The 20,928-nt window shown below is 39.8% G+C and overlaps 2 protein-coding genes and 1 non-coding gene across 5 annotated transcripts; 1 reads left to right on the forward strand and 2 right to left on the reverse strand.

Moving 5' to 3' along the window:
• Nucleotides 1-806: 806 nt before the first annotated feature.
• Nucleotides 807-10,194, reverse strand: LOC119745773 (uridine phosphorylase 2-like). Of its 2 annotated transcripts, none has more exons than XM_038222375.1 (8): nt 9,913-10,194; nt 7,574-7,625; nt 6,780-6,906; nt 6,375-6,533; nt 5,833-6,018; nt 5,248-5,386; nt 4,503-4,649; nt 807-3,391 (listed from the first exon to the last, which is right to left on the reverse strand). In XM_038222375.1, exons 2-8 carry the CDS (start codon nt 7,600-7,602, stop codon nt 3,243-3,245), a joined length of 936 nt encoding a protein of 311 aa, XP_038078303.1. In that variant the 5' UTR covers nt 7,603-7,625; nt 9,913-10,194; the 3' UTR covers nt 807-3,242. The 2 variants fall into 2 exon arrangements, with proteins under 2 accessions (XP_038078303.1, XP_038078302.1); XM_038222374.1 differs by having other exon boundaries at nt 9,966-10,193.
• Nucleotides 10,195-10,675: 481 nt separating this feature from the next.
• Nucleotides 10,676-10,748, reverse strand: Trnar-ccg. Its single transcript has one exon. It is a non-coding gene; the product is annotated as a tRNA-Arg (tRNA).
• Nucleotides 10,741-20,071, forward strand: LOC119746107 (checkpoint protein HUS1-like). Of its 2 annotated transcripts, none has more exons than XM_038222901.1 (8): nt 10,741-10,765; nt 12,405-12,526; nt 13,054-13,230; nt 13,885-13,992; nt 14,130-14,204; nt 14,974-15,073; nt 15,845-15,973; nt 16,920-20,071. In XM_038222901.1, exons 1-8 carry the CDS (start codon nt 10,756-10,758, stop codon nt 17,003-17,005), a joined length of 807 nt encoding a protein of 268 aa, XP_038078829.1. In that variant the 5' UTR covers nt 10,741-10,755; the 3' UTR covers nt 17,006-20,071. The 2 variants fall into 2 exon arrangements, with proteins under 2 accessions (XP_038078829.1, XP_038078828.1); XM_038222900.1 differs by lacking the exon at nt 10,741-10,765 and adding an exon at nt 11,182-11,268.
• Nucleotides 20,072-20,928: the final 857 nt, after the last annotated feature.

Genomic DNA, 20,928 nt, shown 5'->3' on the forward strand with positions numbered 1-20,928 from the left:
CTGTCACGATAAATTTCTTTCCGTGTGTGTGTGTGGGGGGGGGGGGGTATCAAAACTATTGTTTAAATGGGCAAAAAACTGTTGTCTGTACAGGAAAGGTATCCTCATGTAAACAACACTGACAGACAATTTCGACTTTTTAACCTTTCAAAGCCAAAATAAAAGCCAACTACATTTAAAGGGTTTTGAGGATAAGTTCATGAGTCACACGTCAAGAATGCTGAGGCACATTAGACAACAACACACAAAAGTGACAGATATACGACACTAGAAATGCCCTCAACAAATGGTAAGTTGTTCATTTCCAACTGATGATATACATATAATGGATGTTTATGAGTACAATGGTAAGAATAATTTCATGAGGTGACAAATGGAATGTTCCATTCAACAAGGCGAAGCCGAGTGGAATGGAACATTCCATCTGCCACCAAAATGAAACTATTATATCCATTACATGAATGTGTACCATTGATTATTTGTTTTAAACAACACCTGGATAAATCCTCGTCATCTGATTGGTCAGAGCCACCAATCATGTGACCCTACAATGGAACTTCTATTTACCATGGAATAGAACTTCTACTTTTGCGGTGCGGCAGGGCCGTGAGTTGGGACGAATAATTCAGTGATGTGATCAACGACCTATAGATGACGTGGATTTATTCAGGCATTGTATAACGTAAATTACCATCTCTCCTTGGAATAATAATGAAGAAACAAGAGGTCAAGAAAAATACAAATTCATGAAAAATCTTCCAGCGATAAGGAATATTCAATGAATTGTACACGCCACACATCTAAGATACACCTCAAAATATTCAAATATTTATTCAGTTGTTTACAGCAAACCTTTATACAATTTGATCTTTGTAAGTCCTGCCAATTCGATTTTGGGGTGAGAGGTTATTGTCCACCATTGTTGGAGATGTATTGCTCAAATTGTAAATCTGAATATTTCAAATCTGAATTTGAGTAACATCATTTATTTTTTAACAAAATCAGGAAAGAAAGCGTTTGCCGTCGCAATCTTGAACTGTATTGAATATTTCATTGTATTCCAGTGAATTTTATCTATTTTTATTTATTTTGTAAATGTATTATTTTATAAACAAGGGAACAAAAACTGTTTTCTGTTAAATTACTGAGCAGGATAAAGTTACTTCACACTTCCACTAATAAAATAAACTTTTGGTCCAATAAAAGCCATTTCCCAATGATAAAATTACGATAAAATTTATCTAATGTAATTACAGAATAGGATTTGAGGAAAATATCTGTATCTATATTGAGAGATTGACACTATATATTTACTTTTGTGACAGTTCATTCTGGAAACTTGGCACAAGCATACTGTAAAATTTAAATTAATCAGTAAAATATACTTTTTCTTTACAAAAGATTTACTAACTAATATAAGAAAATTAAACCTGTAAAATAACTAGCTTTGATATTTTTTTTTAAGGAAAAAACACGGGGTAATAAGAAATAATCTTCTTGACAAATCCCGTCAAAGTTTTATGAATTCATAATTGATTCCAAAAGACAAATATGTCCTAATAGTGTTTTTATATTTTCACATTTGACAGATACATTTAGTTGCCCTAAAAAGTCTCATATGAGAAATAAGATTTTTTGAAACACACTGCAGCGATTATTTCTCATTTCGTATTTTATCATGTGTGTATCCCATTCAACAAAATTCCTTTTTAATGAAAGTATAGACTTAAACAAAAATGTTTGACATCTTGTTCTTAAAAATTGTTTCTAATTTTAACCGCAAACCCAAGGCTTCTTCATATCCTTGTCAAACACGCCAAACGAAACAGAACACAAGCAGTAAAACTCACAGCAATTTAACCTTTATCCTAAAGAACCTAAAGAAAATAAGTTTTTACCTGAGTTACATGAACTAAAATAAGAAAACAAGCTAAAGCTTCCCAAGGAGCAAGTCTTTGACACTAATTCTATTTGGAAGTTGTCTCTTTTACTTTGTATGTCCGTGCGTTTTGGATATAACAAACACCTTAAAATAAATATTTAAGGTGAATTGCTTTAATACTGTTAAGCATTAGAAATGTTGGGTGCATTTGAGTAGCTCATCCGGATCGACTCGGATAAAGGCAGACAGGTTAGCCACGACACCCGGGCTAATCTAACGCTCAACTGCGGGCCATCACGATTCTCACGTGATGTCCTGTATCCGTGGCCGTAGCCACTGACAAAACGTCCGTTTTGGATTGGGTCTTAGTTTGAGATTAACTCCTTTTCAGTCAATTGCAAAACTCAAAAAAGTTTGGCTGGAATTATAGCCTGAAAAGTCGCATTGAACTCAATAAATGATTACATTTAGACTTGACATAAAGTTTATTTTTAAGTCCATTTGAGATTTCCGCTGTCCTGCCGCCATATTTGTCCGTTTCTTGGAATGTATGCGTGTGACGTATTTCCACCACTGTCTCTGCTCCACGAGCAGGGTCTGTGGTGGCCAACCCGGGTGATCCCCGAGAATGACGTCAGAGCTAATCAAACGGCACGGGGCTATCCCATGTCGACCCGGGTGAGCTAAACGAACGTACCCATTAAGAATACCCATGAGGCCTCGCATGAAAAAGCTACAAGATAGGGAATGATTTAATGAGTTTCAAAGTTTGAACAAGCATCCTACTCATAATTATAATAGTTTGAGTGTATATCAATCTTTGCACGTCACACAATATTGAAAGGTTTTTGGAAGATCAAATATGTTACAAACTAGTACTTTTTTGGTTCAAAAATAGTTTTTCTTATTACTTTATTAATTTGGTAAGTCCATTAAATAAATAGACCCTTAGTTTGAGTGAGCGAGGGCGCTATATCAATGCTCAATGGGAGACTTCTGAGACATTGGTGGCAGCAAACACACCGGTCCTTTTTCAATTGTTTATGTCATGTTTAAGCCAAAGCGCGCATGCTCAATATGATGCAAACAATGGAAAATGGACCGGTATGTTTGCTGCCACCAATGTCTCAATAGTCTCCCATTGGGGGGATGCAAACGGATGTGAATAAAGAAAAAATTATTCAAAAATTACATGCTTAAAATTGTTGGGTTTATTTGAAGGAAATTCCAAATTTCTTAAAGAAAACACACAAAAAACCAAGATATTTCAACTGTTCCCAGAATAATGACATGATCAGAATGCCCTACATTCACTCAACATATGGCCTATTCACAGCACTTGGTTTCGTCTTTCCGCAGATCAATACAATCCCTCCTTGCGCAGCTGATTGATGAAGAACCTCGCAAGCAACTCTTGAGGGCGGTGTTCCCACTCCTGGTGCTGCTCGGGAGTCATGGTAACCTGGTCGCCTAGCAACCGATCCAGGAGAGTCACGCACACAACGGCTCCTGGAATTAGATGCAGGATTCAGATATTACGTAAGGTGTTAAATGTGGATATGAAGACAAAAACTTGTCTGAAATTTTTGAACACTTGTAATAGTGAAGGTTGTTTAAAGGTTATGTGAAAATAAAGTGGGTTTTTTTGCATTATTAAAAGTAGGTCATTGAAAATAATGTGACAACAAAAATTGATTATTAAGAGGACAGATTGGCCATCCGCTGGCCCTGTATCTGTAAATTTCTAACCCTTTCTGAACTCGTAGTGTCAGGCACACTATTTGGACTTGTACACCGGTTAAAATCAATAACATTTTTTTTTTAACCATTCTCAGTTCAAGTTACATGCTATTCTAATGAAACTTTAACAGAGACATTCCTTTTGTCATTATCTGTCCTCTGTAACTTTTACCGGACTAAAGATTTGACTTACAATCCACTAAATTTTCAATTCTGCCTCATTCTGTATTTTCTCTCACTTCTTGCAGTTCTACAAGCCAGCCAAGTGTGCATTTGAATCAAGCCTACCAGGCCTTGAGCTTCAGCGGTAATTGGAGTAGCCCGCTTTTGTCACGCTTGCAGGAAAATTACAGTACAAATTGGATGTGAAGTACGTAAAGGCAGGTTCATACTTGTCTGAAAATTGTCAGAGTTGAAATGTGTTCACCTTTTGCAATTTGCAGCGCAAAACTCGCCCTGATGTGACAAATTCGCGCTCGTGTTTGCTTTCGTGCCGAGTATGAACTGGTGTAGTGTGAATTTAGGTTTTATGAAATACGGACTCATTGGTGGTATTGCGCATGCTCATGCATAAATAATTAGGAGAGGGACCAGTCACGTGAGAGAGTTTAACCAATAAAAGGGAAAAAGAGTCCGATTTTCATACGAGTCCGATTTTCATATGACACCGGCCTTAAAGACCGTTTACAGCTTACTGCTGAATTCAAATAGGTAGGTTACACTCTCTTTATCAGTAGCCACCAGGCCAGTCAAATTGTTGTTGTTTTTTTACCAGCATAGCAGTGTAGTATGCTGCTAGTGCTAATGAGGCCTGCATGCAATGACTCCAATATCTGTCGGACAAGTGCTGTGCGAGACTCTATCAAACTTTTTTCCCCACCTTTGATTTTAGCTGCACCACACATTGCAGCCAGGCACGTTCCTTCCATCTCAATGTTACGTACTCCGGCCTCGTACGCAGCCTGGAGGTACGCTATCTTGTCCTCTAGCGTGTGCTCGCAGATCGCGCCGTCAATCCTCGCTTGGCCTGAATCAAGATGACAAAATTCGTTATGTGCTGAAGGATTCCGTGCTCAAGCACCCAAACAACGGTTTACAAGGAGTAAGTTGGGATAGACCATCGGGAGAGACTCTTGGTCGCATTGCCAATGGTGCCTGAAGATCTGCAGTGACACTACAGAATTGTGCACCTTCAGAATATAATTACTCATGCGTACTTCTTGCCACTAACCTGTGTGAACACAATGTGTGCTCCCGCCACCCCCCCCCCCAACTTTCCCTGCCCCGACTGGCACTCTTGTGTGTGGCAATGAAGTACCATCTACTGGTTACGTATGAGGTCCATATTTGACAACCAAAATCAGAGTAACTGAGTTGGAACCACATGTTCAGTTGTATTTTACTGTTATGTCTGAGGACAGGGCATTGTCTTTACATCTGTTCCTATACTGTAACACTCTCCCATAAACTAAGCACGCACACTTACATCCGAGGACTGTTTTCAACAAAGATGAACTGTCTTTGTGTTGCTGTCACGCAAACAGTTTGACCGGGAAAAAGGAGGTCCATTGAGTGGTTGATATAATAAGGATGCCACAAAATAATAACAGCAAAAGATGCCATACCTTCGTAAAAATCAGAGGTGCTCATGGTGTTCCCTGTGGTGACATCGTAGTCAGCGTTGGAATCGTGTGCAGCAAGGAGTTCAGTAGCTACCTCCTTGCTTAACTGTGTCGGACGACTGACGATCTTACCTAAAATAGGCTAGGAAAAAAAGAACATCACAGATTAACTTTAACCAATGTTTTTTTGAGGAAAAGATGGTGGTGTACTCATTGCATGCCTTTATTGCGATGTCACATAAAAAAAATTAAAAAATAGGTTTCGTTTTTTTGGGGGGGCCATGGCCCCCTTTGCCCCCCCCCCCCCCCCCCCCCCCCCCCCCCCCCCCCCCCCGGATCTGCCCTTGAGTTTGGGGAGGTAAAAGGGCTAATTGGTAAAAGGTCTCGAATGAAAATAGTTTAACAAACTTTTGCTCTTTACCGATGTACTTTTATAAGCAGTGTATACTCAGTGCTTTTCCAAAGCTTGCACACACAAAATTGGCAAGTTTTATACTCAGGTGGGAAAAAATGGGAATCGAACCCCGACCTGCTACTTATTATAGCAATTTACAGCATCATTCAAAAGCATCCAAAATTGTGACTTACCACTTTATAGGCTGGTTCAAACATCTCGTTGACTGCTGTATCCGTGACGACCACTGTGCCCGGTTTCAGGCCCAGTCCACCACACGTACCCATCCTGATGAAGACGACATCCTTGCAGCCGGCGTAGTGAACCAACTTGATCAGCTCATGAAGGAGAATGGATATGGATGGCATACCCATGCCATGCTGTCGGGGGAACCAAACAATTAAGAAGAATTCACAAATACTTAACACAGTTTACCCATTCCTATTGGTCGAGAGCCCATGCACGTGGCCGGTCTTAAATGGGTGATAAAGACATGGCTGGCTGGTCTTAAACACTTTTCCAGTGTCACATGAAATCCGGTGCCTTTGAACGTTTCACTGGTTGAACGTTCACATTCCTCACGCAGGCATGCGCAATACTACCAGTGAATCAGTATTTAATAGTCACAATGAACCAAACACTCCTAGCTATTTCGTGTATTAAGTTCAAATCTTTGGAATAATTTGTTCTGACTGACTCTAAAACACCAGTCTGAAACAGTTGCAAATTTACTTACACTGACTGAGAGAACACAGCCGACTTTGTACATACAATAGCGATCGGTTGAGCATAGGTCAGTCAGGACGGTGCCATTTTGGGTGCCGAAGCCCAGGCGCTCAGAGATGAACTCTGCAAACCGCTTCATGCGTGTCGTGCTCCCGCCCATGCAGACAAACTAGATTATCACAAAGACCACAGAGCACATACAATTTAGGTAACCAATATTTTAGAAATATTTTAGAAATATGTTAGAAAGCTGCAAAGGAGGAAGAGCCAGGTAAGTTGGAGGAATAAGTTCCATACAGAATTTTATTTCAGAAATCAAACCCTTGTTTTTCAATAAGAGACTTTTTTGCCTTTGTATAAGCCTGATGAAAATTTCAAAACCAATCATTTGATATCGGAATTTGTTATTGAATACCTTGACATCCCCAAAGCGTGCCGGGAGCTGGTCCTTGTCGGTTGCTAGTCCGATGTGAAACAAAACGTCCACGTCTTGTTTCTCCAGATATGGGTTAGGAGGCCGCACAGAACTGCCGTTATCCAGTCTGACAGAAAGCAAAAAAAACATATTAATTTCTTGAAAAGTATAATTAAAAAATTTGTAATATTGCAATGAAGCAAAGCTGATGAGAAGAATAAACCATAAAAATACCGACAACATCAGAAGGGTTATTTAGTACCAAACAATATCACTACACACGCTTGGTTTAATAACCTAACTCTGTGAGCAAATTCTTAGCTGCAATCTCCAATCTCCATATAAGGAGATTTGTACTACTTCTCGAGAGAGGCACATACCATAACAAAGCTAGAGGGGTGTTGCCAAAAACATGAAGTAAAACAGTTAACCAAAATCGGTGGAAATTTATAATTTTTGTCTTGTTTTGACTTTTTGACCCAAAGGTATTTATGAATGGGAATAAATACGTGCTTGGCCAGTATTAAACAAGTGCGTTTAAAACCAGCTTGGGGCCTGGTCGCCGATAATTGCCCGAGCTGAAATCGGTGTCCAGGCCCCAAACCGGTTTTAAACGTACTTGTTAAAAACTGGCCAAGCACATACTTATTCCCTTGAAATAGACTATGGCAAAGGCATTGCTTTGTCATTGTGCATCCATTGTGAATATGTGCCTACTTGTGATTTCACTGATGATGCATTTTACTACAACTCTGACAGTGTCTCAGCTATGCACAAACACACTGTAACCATACCTTGCTTTCTTCTCCGTAGTTCCGTCCATCTCTCTGTGCTTTTGAATGACACCTTTAAAAAAAAAAATGATAATAATATTAAACATTATACAGCAAGTTCATATCAAGGCCAACATTATAATAAAAAAATAGTACTTAATACAATCCACATTTAGGCACAACTACCAGCACTTTTTATAAATTATGTGTTGAATATACAGCAGTATTTGAAACCACATTAGCCATTTTTTCTCACTTTGATACAGTTGCCTGATTAGTAAACATTATGGTGCCTGCTTAGCCCACTTTTTGCTGTGCTTGCAAAACAGCCCCAGGTTCCCAAAACACAGCTAGATAGGCCCCCTTCCTATGACCTCCAAATTGTATGCTGAACTTTGAACGGTGTGATCACAGTAGTTAGTTACTGCAGCATTTCAAGGTTTTTAGCCATCGGGCTGCCATATGTTCAATACTTTTATGCATTCTGGCAAATATTGGCGAGGTCAGCCAAGCCTGGGCGTTATATGGTCTGCCAAAAAAGTTAGTTGTATAACAGGGGCGGATCTGCGTTGGCTCAATGAGGGGGGGGGGGGGGGCTGGCTGTGAATCTAATTGAAAGGCACTCACTTGTGCCAAAGGCATGTCCTTGCTAGGGTCTGGGGAGAGGGGGGGGGGGCATGCTCAACCTGGAAATTCAACCTGGAGCATTCTAGGGCATATTTTAGAGAATTCAAATGTATCGATTACGAGTGCATAATTTTGAACTCACTGAAACCGGTCATATCCATGGTCTGGTAACTTTCCTTTTGTTGGAGGGGGTGCTAGGGGGTGTTTCTCTTCAATTTTTTTCTTTGCGGCCCAAGCCAAGCCACCCCCAACAATCCGCCACTTATTAGAAAGTGACCTTATTCACAACAGCCAACATATGGGGTAGTGCTGTTGTCCTGCAAGGACCTGTAGGCATGATCCTTTTATGCATTAGCTGTCAGGGTTGCTGAATTGAAAAACTTATAATGCCCTTTATTCTCTCAGATAGCTGCCAATGCCATGCAATAGGTTGGCCAGTTCAGGGACAACTAGCGAGGCATTCTTATGTGTAGACCAGAGAGCTCGCACTGGGCTGACTGGAAAAATAAAGAATGCTCCCAACACTTAAAAATTTGGTTCTTGGTTCTTGGTTGGTTCTTCTCCTAAATACTCCACGTGGGAGTTTATACAGGAGGCCAAAAACACCGGGGCAAACCCCTTCTCTTAGCGATAAGTGTTTACTGGGTTCTTTTACGTGCATTTGTGCAACACACAGGACCTACGGCTTAACGTCCCATCCGAAGGACGAAGCAATAATGGTTAAGTGCCTTGCTTAAGAGCACAAGTGTCCGCGCCTGGGCTTGAACCCACGCCACTGTTGCCTCTGAAACACCAGAACATGAGTCCGGTGCTCTTAACCGCTAGGCCATGACACTCCATGGCATGGCATTTGCAATGCCATGTAGTGGAAACCATTCACAAAATGCTGAAAATGAATAGTACAAAACTTTAAACAAGACAGCAGTTTAAATGTTTCCCGATTATTTTTTTTATGGTAGTATTAATTTGGCTTTGCATGTTTGCATTTATCAGCGCAAAGGCGTCCAGTGTTAAGGAGCACAATGGTGTATGTATTTGAAATGGCGGTATGATTGATGATCAAATCAACTCACCGTAACGCAAGTATAATGCAACCTACTTTCGATAGATTTCTGAATTGGCGTTGGGTTTGTACCATATAAGTTATGTATAAGTGCTGTTTGAGAGCCTTTGAGCTTCTGAACTGCCGGTTGAACCCTGCAGTATTAAATCTCAGAGGTTGTGGGATGTCTGTTCTTCAGTAATGAATAAACCTGAGGTTGTCGGTTCGAGTGCCACCAAATTAGCAATCAAGCTTGCATGTGATTGTTTTCTCACAAGTCCTCCAACAGTGAATCTAAAGAACACCCCCCCCCCCCCCCTAAAAAATGAAAAACATGTACAATGATGCTTACCATGAGAAAATATACTAGGCCTGCAACTAGTCCGAGTAACTTGGACCCAACTTATCGCCTTTTTTAACATTGGGACATGGTCTGGCGACTATTGCCGGATGTTAAAAAAGACGATAAGTTGGGTCCAAGTTACTCTAAATAGCCTACAACTTACAAACTTATGACCGTGTACAAACAACACTACCATGACTACATAACATTACACTGGATCTCCACACAATTCAACATTAAATTTACGAAAAAGGATCGAACGCTAAAACTAATATTACTGGATCCGTTTTCCCTAGCTTGTACATGCACTATATTATATTCAACATTAACAAATAACATACGTACTACGTAGTAATTATCAGGTACCAAAGTCCAAACCAAACGGTCAAGTACAAGCTTACAATTACAATCGTCAACTGCTGATCTTCTTCGTGCTAGTGGGTGCTACCGCTAGTAACTAATCGCATCAATGTAGACGAAATGTTCCTGCCTGATCACACCATACATCCGCGTCGATTTCTCAGTAATGTTTGCACTTTAGGGGAATTCTACGATACTGCAAATCGAAACAACCCTACTCCCTAGCGTTGTTTTGTGTGTATCGATTGTACACGGCCGGCGTACTACGTGGACGCCGTGTGTGGGAATGTTGACAATCCTTTGATCAAACAACAGCCAATCAAATTGCAGGATCGATGACACACCTACCCATGTCCCTTGCGCTGAGACTTGATTCCAGTCCATTGATCTCATGTTATGGCTGGAAGTTTTACGGTTGTGACATTTTTGTTTAGTTTCCTTTTTTGTTAACTTTTTCCCTAAATCATTTTAATCTTTTAATATAATACATATTAATGGCAAAAAAAATTAATGTATTCTAGCCCATGTCAGTCGTCACAACAGCCGGTATGGGCTTGTAGATGGTAGAACTTTACAAGAAATGACAACTCAATCGTTACAGCGCCCTCTCTCATCATTTTTGGAACGGAGTCAATTATGACAATTAATTAGGAAAGAAAAGAATCTATAAATATTGTTTCACGATGATTTGTGTGATGGTTAACAGATTTTGATCCCTCGACCGTCGTTTAAAAAAAAAAAAAAAAGCAAACGACCCTGATGGGACTCGAACCCACAATCTTCAGCTCCGGAGGCTGACGCCTTATCCATTAGGCCACAGGGTCAAACCCCATGCTCAAGGGTATTAAATTTTATTTAAACATGTTATAGGAAAAATGAATGATTTTTTCATTGAAATAGACTATTAGTCAATTCTGTTTTCAACTTCTGTCCAAAGCATCGAAGAATTTTGCTCAAATCATGTTGGAAGATGAGAAAGAAGCGGTTTCAATGACGGCACATCCCAACCTCGTCCCCAGTGCTTACTTTATTTCCAACCGCGTTTGAGAGAGCAGGTAGTAGTGGGCGCGTACTGCTCGACACCATGGGGACGAGATTGGGCACATCCAGATTTTGAGGCTGACTGGTATCCAGACTGTATTCAACGAGAATACTATTACATTGTTCTGGGTCGCAGTCTAATGAAATATTGCGCGCAGGATAGTTTTCCGGGCATGGCGTCGTCTGCTTCATGATTACACTAGCCTAGTTTCATGTCTTTATAAGGTTTTGATTGAAATATACGACCCATCATGCGATTTCGAGCTAAAGTGGTAGACATTGGCTGTATTGAACAGTTCACAAGTAAGCACCAAATGGCCTAGCCTAGCCTACATCAAAAACTTCGTCTTAAATTAAAAAACGCAGTGGCTATTGTTACGGCAGCCGTAACGCATTTCCCATTTTTTATCGTTACGGTAGACTGCAACTTTTATCAGTGTTTATAAAAACATGAGAAATATAAAATTAGAAGGGAAAAAGTGAATTTGTACGTTATGAAATTCGGACTTTATTGCCCTTTAAAAAAAAATCCTCCAAAGCCTCAGGTTAGAAAAGGAAAAAAATTCGAGTGCAAAACTGAGATACAAACCCGCAACCTCGCGGAGCAAAATTCTACTCTCTATCGACATGATCGACTGAGCTGTCGCACTGCTCGCTAAAACGTGGGGAAACAAATAATTATATACCTGTGTGCGTATCAAAAAAGTATTGTAGAGGGCGCTAAACAACGGCTGCCGTAACGATAGCCACTTCGTTGTTAAAAAAGACACGAATCGAGCCTGGGACTGAGAAACATTTCTAATTTTGTTAGAAAATACTTCGAAAAATGCACTCAACTCTCCTTAGACTTTGTACACAACCAAAGAAGTGGCTTCTGGATAGTGCATTCTTTCCAACTATTGTATTTGTAAACCTAATATTAGTTTATGAATGATCATTTTTTTTTGCCCTGAAATTAAATCTGACCTCCCAAAAGTCACACTCAAAAGTTGTTATTTTCTTTCTCTGGGTAGGATGGCCTACTTCCCTAAAAAAAAAATCTTTCAAACCCATGAATCGCAAGTGAAATTTCATTTCATTGAGAAGTAAGACTTGATGTTTTGGGGAATCAAACCCATGACCTGGAGATCTCCAGACACCAGCAATATCCGCCAGACCACCAAGACGCTTTGATGGCTACTGAAAATTAGAACCTTTACATTACTCCAACTGACATCAAGATCTGACGTCATTCAGAATAACTGCCGGCTCGGTAGCCTCGCGAAATCGGGGACCATGAAAGGGGGCCGTAGCCATTGCCTTTATTAAAAAAAGTTATCGGGCAAATATTCATCAAACTATGGTCAAGTACAAATGAGCCCAGTCGTCTAGTTCAAATATTTGTGAAATGCCTTGCCTCATCTCAAGTTACTGATTGTCCAGGTTTAATCTGTTAACAGGAGTGGTAAGCACAATCGCCAAGATGACTCCACTTTGTGTCTTGAGACTGACCGTCAACCGTATGTACTTCATTCTGAATGACAAAGTGGCCAAGGGAGGCATCTGGTGTGAACTAACTGCTGTAAGTTTTGCAGAACGGATCAACAACACTTCCCGGCCTACGCTGGACCGTAAACTTGCCAGCATAGCCCCAGTCTATGCTTGTGACCAGTCATATCTTTGGAAACCCCTGCTCTAATGCTCCTGACTTTGGAAAATCCCTATTTTGCAAATTTCCGATGTCACAAAGCAGTAAGAGATAGAGTTTCCCAAGCAAGGCCGGTAACTGGACTAAAGACGGTCTGTGCAATGCCCATACACATGTGTGTACAAAAAGTAACTGAAAATTTTCATTTTTTCATTGGGATGATTCAGCCTGATATTCTGCATACAAGTTCACTTACCCAGCCAACATCCCCAAAGTTTCCTGTTTATGAAATTTTCCTCATTATTTTCGGCTGCACAAAACAGCCAATAATGAGCAGCTCTGGGATGAATGAGTAAGAGGCAAATTTCACCAGAAATGAGAGTATCTATCTGCCCCACTAGACATAAAATTGAGCCCTCCGATTGCAACCCCGCTAGATTGACGCCCTTTCTGTATCTTAGAGCAACTTCTTTGATGAGTATCGCATGGAAGGATTGTCGGAGGAAGCCAATGAGATTTATCTGGAGATCACACCAGACGACATCGTCAGAGCAATGAAGACGGCACAGAATGCCAAGTCAATCAAAGTCAAGCTCACCAAGAAATTCAGCCCGTGTCTCACATTTGACATTGAATTGGTAAGTGTACGGACGTCATAGCGTAACACGTAGATTGTGTAATAGCCAAAGTGAAATTTAGTTCATTATTTATTTATTTATTTATTGATGATTGTTGGCCGGGATTGCCCACGAAAGTCTTTCGACTTATTTCCAGTAGGGTCACTTGGTAGAAGATGCGGAAAGAAATTACAGTTTTAGTGGTGGGCGGAAAACCCCAGAATGATATGCTAGGGAAAACCCACGGAATCAGGTAGGGACTGAAAACCCAATCCACATATTGACCCAGACGGGATTCGAACCCGGGTCACAGCGGTAGAAGGCGAGGAAAGTACCACTACGCCAACCTGATCCCTAGTTGAAAGGGGAAGAAGTAAACCTGGGACGTTCTAAGTTTTAGTGCTCCACCAACTTGGCTTCCCAGCACTTTGTTAGTGGTCTCATATGACTGCATTGCTCATTTCATAAAGTTTCTGTCAGATTTTGTCAGTGTGATTTGAATTGATTCATCTGATGGTTTTGTATTGTACAATTTTTTTATAGCAACTCTGACAAGTGTTCAAAACTTATTGCAGGATACTGCCCAATTTTGTGATTACTACTGTTCTACCTGCCCTGGTTTATAAATATGAAACCAACATTAATTCTCATGAAGTTCACATTAATTTCTCACAGCCATCCAGAACAGGTCATAGCCGTAATGTCGTGCATGACGTCCCTGTCAATGTCATCCCCAAGAGTATATGGAATGAGTACAGCGAACCAACTGTTCCTGACTTTGATGTAAGTATTGCTACAAGAAGGTTGCCATGTGAGTGATCAGTTTTTGCAAAACATTAAATACACGTGATAGAATAAATATATATCACCCTATTTTACAGAACACATTCATCAGTTGTTATTGTTTTCGTCTTTGGCAGGTCAGTATTTGTATGCCACCTCTGAAATCCCTTCGGAATGTCGTTGAAAGAATGAAAAATCTTGGAAGCTATTTGGTAAATGTACTTAAATCTTAAATTGTGTCTGGCACCAACATAAATCTCCTTAGTTTATTGATTGATTGATTGATTTATTTCTTATTTTAACTGGGTAGCCCATTCAGTGGAATCCACTGATCTCTAATGGGTCCCAGTACAGAGAAGACAATGTGAAGAAATTACTGTTTTAGAGGTGGGAGGAAAAGCCCAGATGAATGTTCTGAGGGAAAACTCAAGGAATCAGGTAGCAACTGAAAATCCAATCCACATATTGGCTCAGACAGGAATCGAACCCGGGTCACAACGTTGGAAGGCAAGGAAAGTACCGCTACGCCAACCGGACTCCCCAATGTGTTGACCAATAGTTTATATTGGTCAACACATTTTAATTTCACATGTACCTGTAGTGTGATGAATATTTCAATATGCCAATATGCGATGCTTGTTGATGGTTAAATGCTCACATTTACAATTAATTACACTGGCTATATTCCAGTATATTATAACTGTAAATGCAACAGTGCATTTGTTACAGACTTATTTTATGGTCACTAACTGAACTTGCAGAAAGTCATATTTGACTTTCAGCCTTGGTGCAACCACAGAAACAACTGAACTCAATAATCCAATTATTTCACAATATTCTGGTTCTCCAAAAGACTCAGGAATTTTTTTTAGGCATCCTGTATCATTTGCATATAATTTGTATTGCATGAATATGAAGCAAACTTGCATCCACTCAAACGTTGCCCTGACTCCACTACTGTTGAATATTCATCGTGAACAGGAACTTTCAGCCAATCAGAATGGGGAGATGAGATTGAGGGTGGAGACTGAGCAGGTGACTGTTTCCACACACTTCAAGGATTTGGAGATTCCTGAATGGGGTACGTTTCAATATTTGAAGAAGCTTGAAGGAGGATTACCTAGAGAGAAGGATTCGTTAAATTCAAATATTCCGAGATCTTTAGGCCGTTTTAACTTAAAACATCAGATTCATCATTTGGTAATGCAGTGGAATATCGTCCTTGGCTCCCGATTTTTGTGTGCAAAGTGTACCGAACATTGTTGTAAAAAAATGTCAAGAGAAAAGTGACAAGTGGCTATTATTTCCCCAAGGAAAAGAAGAGGAAAGTCACACCCTGCCGTAGGGAGTAAGCTCGAAAACTGTGTAATTACATAATTCAATAGTCGGCACATGTTCAAAGTCGTCTTTCAGTAACTACCAGGGCGTGTAGGTGAAGTTCTTAAGGGCGTTGTTTATTGAAAAGCAAGTACCGGAGCACTGGCAGCTTGAAATCGCTAAAGCGAAAGATCGCTATTACAAACAATTTCTGTGGATCCCGCGATGTTCGTTATAGCGGCGTCCACTGTATAGTATGTAATTTTTTGCTTGATCATCAAACAATCACAGTCTTTTTGTTGGTGCTGAATGTTTTTAATGAAACCTGAAATATACAAATAGTGACTGCATTAAATGTGATATATTAAAGATAGAACCCTCTGAGGATCAACAAGTGAGGCTGGTTTTACTGTATCACAAGTTAAAGCGGTCAATATTTGTGTATAACACCTCGGTGGCCTCACCCATAACTTCTAAACAGTGTTTATTCAAACCAAAAGCCAGTGCAATATTATTATATTCCCCTCGATGGCAGTAAATGAAGGATCCGAGACCCAGACACAAGGCAGGCAACCAGATGAGATGGTTGGGGCCCGAGTGGACATCCGAAGGTTCCTACAGTTCCTGGCTGGACAGCAGCTGAACCCACCAAAGATCATATGCAGTAAGATATGACTTATCAGCAGTTAGGCCAAAAAAAATATATATATTCGGTCTCTGGTCAGACCAAAGTTCCAGAGTTGACGCGGCCACGCGGCTTTTTTTTCTTTTTTTTTTCTTTTTTTTTTTTTCTTCAAGCTTGGATTGTACAGACAAGGTGGGGTACTATGTTGCTTTTTTGGTGTCCTCATGTACATTGGTGTCCTCCATAATTTGCCTTGGTGCTTTCGATCATTTGCCTTGGTGCAATTTCCCATTCCTTGGTGCTCTTTGGTAAAAAGAAATTGAGGAGGTGCGGAAATAGAGGGCGCTGTTGGAGCTACCGCGGAACATTTTGGAAAAAAAAAGATCGACGTGCATGATTAAAATCGATGCGCGCGCTGACCAGAGACCTACTTATTTTTTTTTTTGGCCTTATCACAGAAATGTTGCTAGCATCGTGACGTTGGGCCTGGCTACATGACATATACAGGTTGATGGCTTCTGATGACAAGAGCCCCTTGAACAAAGATACTGACAAAATGGGGAACTGCCAACATAGGGCTGGATAGCTCAGTTGGTAGAGCACCGGAACGGCAATCCGGAGCAACAGGTTCAAGCTCCACTCCAGTCAATTATTTTGTTCAGATATTAGATTGAAATGGAGAGTAAAAGGAAGGAAACTTGTGCATATGGAGGGATTGTTACATTTTATTGGGTTATATATTCAGTGGTGTACATTCAAAGAACCATTAATTTTCAAAGTTACACCTTTCAGATGCTCACAAAATTGAGCTAGTTAATTGTGTTTTAAAACAAAACTAATAGTTTGATGTTGCTGTATATTTAAGTTTGAAGAACTTACTGATAGAATTTACAAAATATGACACTGCCCCCCAGTCTGAGCAAGTCATTGTCTTTCAAGTCACTATTATTTTAATAATACTTAAATGATTAATTTTTGTCCACAGATATTGTTGACAACAGACTGATTCACTTCTTCCTATTACAAGAAGACATCTCCATGCAGTATTCTATGCCCATCGTCCAACAGTGATGCTCTTGAATTTTTTACAGTGTTCACTGAAACCCTGAGGAACCAGTAAGACTGCTTGGTCTCGTTTTTGTCTTTAGCCAACGATTGATGCTTGTGAGGTCAGCTGTAGTTGATGATCACGTTTCTACCTCAGATTTGAAATCTTGACACACTTAGAGGAACTCAAAGCAGAAAACATGTACACTGTAGCAGCTGTATGGTGATCATTCATGGTAGGAAATCCCATGACTGCAGAAATATGCAAGTTCTAATGTGAGAACACATGGTGAATGGAAAAACCAAGTGGTCATGACTGCTGTCACTGTACGACTCTGCGAGCAAGTACGTCCTCAGCGGTGAAAACCAAAATGAGATAGAAGGACACTGGAGTTGTGAGTCTGTGCTCAGGCGCGTTTCTCTGCAAAGATGTTACGGATTGTTGCACACTCATTTGAATGAGTTATGTGTACTGTGTGGCGTATCCATGCACGCATGCGGTTTTTCCATATATTTTTCTCGTGATTGTTACTGAAGTAAGTTTTGACGGAAAACAAAGTCTGTAGAATGAGGTTTTGTGCCAGTGAACTGAACATTGCCGGCATGCACTTTTGAAGGTCAGGAGAAAGTGGTGAGAAATATTCAGCTTTTGCTGGGATGTGCTGATCGTTTGAGCAGTGAATAATTGAATTGATGAAAAAAAAAAGAAAACATGAACTTGTTGTTTTATGTGTCATGAACTGATACTGTGTAAAACCGATGTTGAGAAATTTAACATGCAAGTGAATTGGCTTAACATCAATACCTCAATGAAAAAAATGACATTCGTCAGTAAGGTGGCCCTGCAAATACGACAATTTGGACGCCATAAGTATCGAATATAGGTTGACAAATTAAAAGGACCGAAATTTCAAAACGGAGTTAAGCGTCCCAAGTCAATGAATGCAATCATGGATGTAGCCGAGTCCATTAAGGGTCCATCTCAAGTCCAGTCACAAGGAAATCACAAGTCCAGTCACAAGTAACAGTGGATGAACAAGAACAAAGGAATGCCTTTGTCAAAACTCAATGGAATAGCTTGTAAGTTGAATTGGGACTGGATGACTTGTGATGGACTTGCAGGGACTTATCTCGACTGATGAACTCAACTACATCACTGATTGCCATAATTTTCACTTGGAAATGGACTTTCCATGGGGAGAGATGGCTATTCACTGCCCCCCCCCCCTTTCACACACACAGTTTACCACATGCGAAATATTCAGACTAGAATGGCACCTGATTTTGAAGCCTCAATTTGTTCCTTTTGATTTAATTTATTTAAATGTAGTGTGAATAGGTTACACAGTTACTAAGGTGAAATGCATGTTAATGATTTTTTTTTTTGCCAAACAAATCTCCCTATCTTTCGTAATTAAGACTCAAAAACGATAATGATGTTAATCTTTGACATTCAATCAATATGAGTCATTGCGCTGTCACGTAAAAAAAAGTAGTCTTATGAAGACTTCATGTGAGCAATGTTCAGAGTAGAACAACATTTTCTGTAAAAGGAGAGGACACCCAAAAGGCTCCTCAACTTATTGCATTTACATGTAGTTCGCATTGTTTGGTCAATTTTTGAGGATATTATCCCAACCAAATTTTAGTTTAATAATCACCCGAACTTCCAAATAATCCACATTCCAGTTTTCAATTTTGATTGTCCTTTTTTCAGGAGAACTTTTTAAGAGTTGCCAATATTTCTTTTGGTTCATATAATTCCTATAATTTCCACCAGCTGTTTGCTGTTTTTTGTCCGTTGTGTTAGATATACAAAATTTGGATTGAAAAACAATTTTTTTGTGCAAGTTGGGACTGTTTTCCCAGAGAGAAAATTGCATCGTTTTGTGAGGGGGAGGAGGTTATTCCGTTGATCTGATCATTCTCTTTGACACATGGATGTATGACATTTCGAGTGATGCCTTCTGTGAAAGGTTTACCGAAGGCGACGTTCATCATCACCCACCTGTTGTTCAGCCCAGACCGGGGGCTGCGCGCCTTGCCATCCCCACATGGGATTCGGTGAGTGACCGCTGTGCCGCGTGGCACTGCCGACTCGGTGGCGCGCGAGTGCCGAATTGAAACGTCTCTCAAATATCAAGAGTTAATATACTTGTACATGTATAAAGATGCATGTATTGTCATCACTTTTGTTTTTAAATCCTTGAATTAGGTAATGCTTCATCATGTGTTAGTTTCGAGTTTCACTTTAAAAACGAAATTGCTTTTATATCACAAAAAGTAATATTTACTTTTTCCGAAATAAATGTTATTCAATTCTGAATGAGACGATGAAAAAATATTCGCCCACGTTTAATTATAGAATGATGAATTTCTCCATTCGAAATTATTTGCGGCCCGACCATAATTCAGGCGGATTTTTTTTGTGCATTAGAGGCGGAAAAGCAACGCCCCCACCAAAAAAAGGGTCTTTCCAGAGAGTTGTAGGCCCTCGTAGAGTAGAGAAGCAGGTTTTTCTTTCCCCGGTAAAATAAAACACCATAATTGAACTTTTGTTAGTAGAAGAACAATCAAATTTGTGAAAGAGCATGTTTTACAGGCGAAGGGAGAATCCCCACCGCTGTCTCACAATTGTTTTATTAAGCGTGTTAAGTTCACCTGGAATGAACAAGGAGCAAATAATTAGCGGTGGATTAAGCGAGTGGGATGGGTTTCCCAACCTTTTTGTTAATGATAATTTCATCAGTTTTAGCCTTCACGATCAAACCCTTAGAATTTCAAAGCGATCTCAACTTATATTTTCATTGTTTTATGCCAAATTTTCTCATGAATTTTGTTTCATTTTTCTGTTGAAAGTCGTCCTGGTGCGGTTTGATATTGTCGCAGTTTTTTAATTAAATTAAATGTCTGTCAAGGTTTTTCATTTCTAGCTTGCGCTTGTGTTGGAGAAGGTCAAAACTCAAATATTAAAATGCTCATCCTTGAGTGGAAAAAGTCATGTTTTAAGACTGAAAATTGGCTGATTGATTGTTAACAAAGGTGACCGTTTCCGAACTTGCAATTAAAGTGATGTAAGATTGAAGTTTTCGATATATTCAAGACGTCAAAAAATCTCAAATATCCATTGAAAGCCTGCAAGATCGGTCCTAATGTAAGGAATTTCATGATTTTACCCTGAGGAATATTGTAGGAATTGTCATTGTTTTACGTTTGATAAAAAAATATGGTAAGTACAAGTTGCGCACCTCTTAAAATATTCAACAGACAGTCACCAAGATTTTATAGGGGAAAAAAATCGCCAATTCTACCCAATAATCTCTTTTATTCTTCAGGAGACGCTAGCAAAAAAAACTTCCAATTATAATTCGATAAAAGCAATTTCCTTTTCTCCTATTCATATACTGTTTTCACTTGTTTTTTAAATTTGATGTAAGTCTCCCGTGTTACACACGACAGCGCATTGTCCTGCTGGGCAATCGCACCCTTTATTTTTCGCTCTTTCCGAGGCTGCAACCCACTCAAGTACGGGCTCAAAAATATCAAAGGTAACGGCTCTTTAAATGTCAGTGTGGGTTTTCTTCCTATGGCGCGACTTCCCGTAGGATTAGGTAGCGCAGCACTTCATTTCATGTAGTAAGTGGGGTGTTTTGTTGCCGTCTTGTTTGTAAAGATATTACACGAGATGAAGTGGCGTCATGTTTCCTTTAAAGTCCGAAGGATTCTCACAATTTATCCTGGGCCAAGAATAGAAAATTGCGACTTCACAAAATGTACACGCACAATTATTCAGGGCGACAAAATATTTAAGCTGAATTTCTGGAGGCATCTGATTTTCGGCAGATGATGCTTTTAAGGTAGGCCTATACGAACGGAGAAACGTTGATAATTACTTGGAAACGGACCTACTGATTTATTGAGAAAAACTTGTTCAAAGTGAAGATAGA

This window comes from Patiria miniata, unplaced genomic scaffold, assembly GCF_015706575.1.
Source record: "Patiria miniata isolate m_02_andy unplaced genomic scaffold, ASM1570657v1 HiC_scaffold_7, whole genome shotgun sequence".
Classification (NCBI taxonomy): Eukaryota; Metazoa; Echinodermata; class Asteroidea; order Valvatida; family Asterinidae; genus Patiria; species Patiria miniata.